The 5,451-nt window shown below is 36.4% G+C and overlaps 1 protein-coding gene across 1 annotated transcript; it reads right to left on the bottom strand.

The window, feature by feature from the left end:
* Positions 1-946: 946 nt before the first annotated feature.
* LOC107873057 lies at positions 947-4,837 on the bottom strand. The gene is made up of 9 exons (XM_016719763.2): positions 4,626-4,837; positions 3,667-3,779; positions 3,207-3,379; positions 2,482-2,575; positions 1,954-2,064; positions 1,774-1,863; positions 1,574-1,659; positions 1,411-1,475; positions 947-1,329 (listed from the first exon to the last, which is right to left on the bottom strand). Exons 1-9 carry the CDS (start codon positions 4,798-4,800, stop codon positions 1,220-1,222), a joined length of 1,017 nt encoding a protein of 338 aa, XP_016575249.1. The 5' UTR covers positions 4,801-4,837; the 3' UTR covers positions 947-1,219.
* Positions 4,838-5,451: the final 614 nt, after the last annotated feature.

Raw genomic sequence — 5,451 nt, 5'->3', positions numbered from 1 at the left:
TTGCTGATTTGGGATCGGAGTTGCACGCCTGCACATCATGCATTGCATTACATATGTGGTCGGAGTGTACACCTGCACATTATTATCTATTATTAGGGAGGAGTGCACGCCTGCATAATATATTTATTAGGATTGGAATGCACGCCTGCACAGTACATAGACCTTGTGAGTCCCTCATGGGTCCTGGCCTTGAAGCCATTGCTCGGTTGGTGTGTACACAACACATGCATTGCATTGCATTCATTCATAGTTCAGATTAAGTAAGGTATAATTATCGACTTTGTATTATTTGTATTAAGTACTTGACCATTTGTTACTTGATTATTGTTGTGTTGAGGATTTCTTGGACTGTGTTATGATATTCTTACGACTGTTAGACTTGATGATGCAGTTAGAGCAGGATGGTTTTCCTGGGTGCAACATGTATGATTGTTTTTGATGGTTGATGTGGTGTTACTCGGCACCACTTTGAATTAGGATCGATCGACGATGCTTGCTGTGTACATATGGTTCCGTGCTCACCCCTTGCTTTTTCCGTACCTTACATACAGGTATCGATCTGATGACTTCTGGACATTGATTCCTGTAGTCCCTTCCGATTAACATCTTTTGAAAATTTGAGGTAGTTATTATTGTTTTTAGAGTACTGAAAACTCCTCTAGCCTTATCTTTATGCATTTCCCGCATTTGAGATACTTAAACTTTTTGTTGATTTCGATATTTAGTGACTTGTATTAGTGACTATCAGATCTGAGATTATCTATGTTTTAACTATGACCATACCACTTTATTAATCCACTTATGAGATTATTCAGGACTTATTATGTTTTTATTCACTTCCGCTTCTATACATTTGAGATGTTGTGTTTGAGATACATTCTTGACTTACCTATCATGGAGAGTTGAATAGGTGCTATCACGATTCTGAATTTGCGCCGTCACAAGATTTTAAAAGAGGAAACAGTTTAGTAATGATTGACAAGGACACCGTTCTCCTCTAAGCAAATAAATTGCAGCAGAGGCCGTACACCGGTGCCAATCCCATAATGTGCTATGTATACTATACTTGTAACAGATGTAGCTAAATTCACAAAAAAATGATCCTGTAGTTTTAGTAATTGAATATGAAGGCAGGGTAACGCATGCTGCATCAGAAAGTGTGAAAATGGACATCCTAATTACTTCAATTATTTTGAAGAGGCGATAGATGTGGCAGCATTTATTCTGAAACTCCAAGGAACTGAGCAAAGCTTGGATATTTGGGCTCCCATCCTAGTTCAGCGCGAGTCTTCGAGTTGTTTAGCTTCTTCCCTAAAGGATCACTAGTTCCTGAAAGAAATTACACAACCGCTAAAACACCACTCTTTAAGCAAATATGAAAAATAAAGACTTAAGGATAGAATCAGTTACCTGTGAAACCCTCAAACTTCTTATCAAACTTTCCACTTTTATCGACCAAGTCCATCACTTCCTGCCTGCAATGAGCACAAGGTTAGGTCATACAACATGGGTCAGAAATTCAGAATATCTTAATTACTTGACCCAAAAACGGAGAGTATTTAAATGGAATGACCTGGATACAGGGTGGTTGTCACAGCCCAAAAAGATTCGACCACGAAGTTTCTTCTTCAAGATGTTAACTGACAATGAAGCTGCATCCTGTTGGAATAGACAGGCCAAAACATCAAATATTTATGTAATAATACAAGCATGAATGGGAAACAAAGGTGCAACGTCCATCTGAACGTGATGTAAAATGTAAATGCATAGTACCTCATAATGAATAAGATTGAGGATGTGGTCGGGGCGAATATCAATGCTACCTTTATTTAACCAGTATATATGTGCACCTCTATCTGCTTTGTGTTAGTGTTAAGGTAGGGACATAAACAATAAAGATCTAAAAGCTCCACAGAAGGAAGTATGAAAACTTCAGCACATTAAGAAGGATATGTAGAGGCCAGCCAATCTAACTAGACAACCATCAAAGTCCAGCACTACTTTCTCTGCCTTGAGAAGAACATCGGTTCTAGGACTCCTCCCAATTGAAACTACAGGGCCGTCCTATACATTGACATAGAAAAGATGTGAAGTTAAAAAAAATAAAGGAAAACATAGACATTACTCATTCTTTTAAGCTATAAACTTGATAAATCAAAATGCATTAGTTCCTCGAATAAGGCATACATAAATCCCACCTTGAGTTAATCAATAAGCAGAAGAAACTGTTACTTGAATAATGTTTTATACTCCCTCCGTCCCAAATTTTCTAATTTGATTTCTTATTTTACTTATATTTTTTGTTAATCAAGAATTTTTTTTTTTTTTCATGTTTTACTTTTTGCATTAATTATTTTTTTTTTAAATTAAAATATAAACATTATTTAATAGGGGTACTATGGTAAACTAGCCATGTTATTAATTATTTTTCTTAATCAATATGTTATCTCAATTTGATACGGAGGAAGTAAGATTTAACACCTCATTTATTGCTCCATTGTCAAAGCGGTCATATGGTGCAGAGCTTGAAGTAAATAGGAAGGAACCTTCACCGTTCCAATTTAATGCAGCCTCCCTGCTCATATCACAGCAAAAGAGGACTTAATTACTAATAGCATTCAGTTTTACAACATTACACAATCAAGAAAAAATAATATAAATGATTAATTTTCTGTTAGAAATCACTTCCCCACTTAGCAGAAACAAACAGAAAATCCAATCTTAGTAACTCAAACTGATGAAGAAATCTATTAGAAAGAGATACTTATTATTCCATATATAAAACTAGCTTCATCCCTAAACTTTAGGACATGCAACATGGCTTAATACAACTAAGCCTTAACCACAACCGGTTGGTATAGTTTACCAAATAAAATCTACTTTTAACAAAAAGCCAGAAACGCAAACATGTTTATGCTCATTAGTAAACCACGGATTACTATGGCTTCTAAGCCTTAACCACAACCGGTTGGTATAGTTTACCAAATAAAATCTACTTTTAACAAAAAGCCAGAAACTGTAAACATGTTTTCGCTCATTAGTAAACCACGGATTACTATGGCTTCTGCTCTCCATCATGAAACATTATCAGAAACTATCCACCTTGTTATTCTCTTTTACAAGAAAAATTTCGAAATCAGGATGCTTAATGAGCCCCAGTGAACATAAATGATATCAAATAACTTTGCATGAAGCATTAACCTTACCTAATGTCACCAGCGTAGTCTTCAGTTTGAGATGGAGGAGCACAGAATATAACATAAGGGAATTTGTAAGTCAGCTTGGTTTGTTTGGAAGATGGATTAATTCCCAATTTAATCAGTTCATCGTGGTGATCGGTGGTCGCTGTCTGCCCATATATCTGACAGTCCGGGTATTCCTGCCACATTAAAGGATCCACAACTCTTAGCATCTAATTCAAAAAGCACGCTCCATAAGCAGCACATAAATCCATCAGTAAGTTATACTTGCAAGCCAGAGTCTTGTACTCAAAAATCAAAATACAACCTAATTTCCGAAAAATAAACAGCACATGCTTCCAAATCCAACGCAACTTAACAGACAAGAATCATCTGGCTATGATCATGCTGTTTTTGAACTGGTGTACAAAATATGTGCTTTAGAGACTTGAGGAAACTCATGTTCCTTCTTTTAAAAGAATAATACCTGTTTCCATTTTTCAGCCACTAAACGACCAAGAACACCAGGTCCAACAATCAGCAGGTCGTTCGCTCCAATGTTACCCCTAGATGAAGCCTCCAATTCTTCACTTGGAACATCTTCAATAATCAATAAGTCAGAAAACAGGAATGTAACTAGAGAAGACAAATTCATAAAGAGATGCATATATCTTAGGAGTAAAGCATTAAACATTCATCCTAAACAAAAAGTCATCAGCATTTGAATAACTTCTTCGATTGGATACTCAAGGTTGCCAACTTATTTGCCAAAAAAGAAAGGGCAGCTTGGTGCACAAAGCATCCCGTGTTTACGAAGAGTCCAAGAAACGGACTCACCCTAAGGGCTCGTTTGGTACGAGGGATAAGGGATAACTAATCTTAGTATTAGTTATTGGGATTGTAGCTTTGTTTTTATCCCACAGTGAGGGTGGATTAACAATCCCAGGATAACATGTTCGCCGACCAAACGAGCCCTCAAGGGTTGTGATGCATACAGTCCTACCCTAATGCAAGCATTAGTGGCTATTCCATGGCTTGAACCTGTGAACTATAGGTAACAGCGAGGCAGCTTTATTTAGCCACATCTAATTAATATCTGGTTGAGGTGGTTTAGGCGGTGATGATGGCTGGCGGCACTGTAGCCTTTGGACGATCTGATCACTAAGAAAACTAATCAAATATCCTAAGAAATTTGACAGTCTAATGGTATCAAATATATACGTATGACATAAAGCAAGAGATACAGGCAGAGCAAAGTTTAATGTAGTTGTGCAAATGAAACTCAATCACACACTCGGTTTAAAAAATAAAAAAAGAAGAAGGTAGAGGCAATAGCTAGTCCTTTTTCAATAATATTAAGCAACGCCTGATCAGCTAATTTGTCGTCTTCTTCATTTTAGGATTTTAGTAATTCTTAATCAGAATTCTGTGTGGTTTTGAGAGTACCAATGGCAGAGGAAGCGTTGGCTTGGAGAGAATTGGCTGACATTGTAGATGATGAATGGTTCAGTAGAGCGGTTGAGAGTTTAGAAGGGAAGAAAGTGAAGTTGGAGATTTGAAGGCTGCAAAGGGGCACACCAATTCTGGTAGCAAAAGCAGTTGTAATGATGTTGCTGCCCATGGAATGGATAATGAAGGGGAGAAGATATTGGATATTGATCGCACATCGGGAAATGACAACTTATTTTACTGGGCCTCTTTCTGTTGGGCCATGCTGGATAATCTCTAAAATCCATTTGGAATGTTACAACACCTCACCCTCTTCCCCCCTCACTGGATTTCATGCCAGAAGATTGTAAAAATTTCATTAGTCACCTGTCACCTTACTTAAAACACTCATTTTAAGGTCTCGAATTAAATTTAGTAAAATGATTCCGATAGCATCACGAAGGATAATTAGATAAGAGGGAGTTGCTCGAATAATAACGAGAGAGATAAAAAGATTAAGGATGGCTAATTAGAATAAAGTTAATGCTTGTGAAATTTAATAGTACTTGAAAAAGACTCAACATATCAAATAGAAAAAATTACCCTGTACAGTAAAATAGTTGAACTGTAACCACACAAATTTAAAAAAATAGTTGAAAATTTGAACTGCTGCAAGTCCACGAACTTATTATTCAACTAGTGTCTCAAGTAAGATTCAAAACGTATGTAAATTAAATTTTAGAATAATATCATTAAGTTTGTACAAATTTCAGGAAAGTGATGATTACAGAGTATATAGTTGATCATAAATTTTATTGTATCTCAAACACATTCATGTCCAGAT

Source organism: Capsicum annuum, chromosome 6 (assembly GCF_002878395.1).
Source record: "Capsicum annuum cultivar UCD-10X-F1 chromosome 6, UCD10Xv1.1, whole genome shotgun sequence".
NCBI classification, from domain to species: Eukaryota; Viridiplantae; Streptophyta; class Magnoliopsida; order Solanales; family Solanaceae; genus Capsicum; species Capsicum annuum.
The sequence above is the reverse complement of the archived record's forward strand: the minus strand, read 5'-3'. Positions and strand labels throughout refer to the sequence as shown.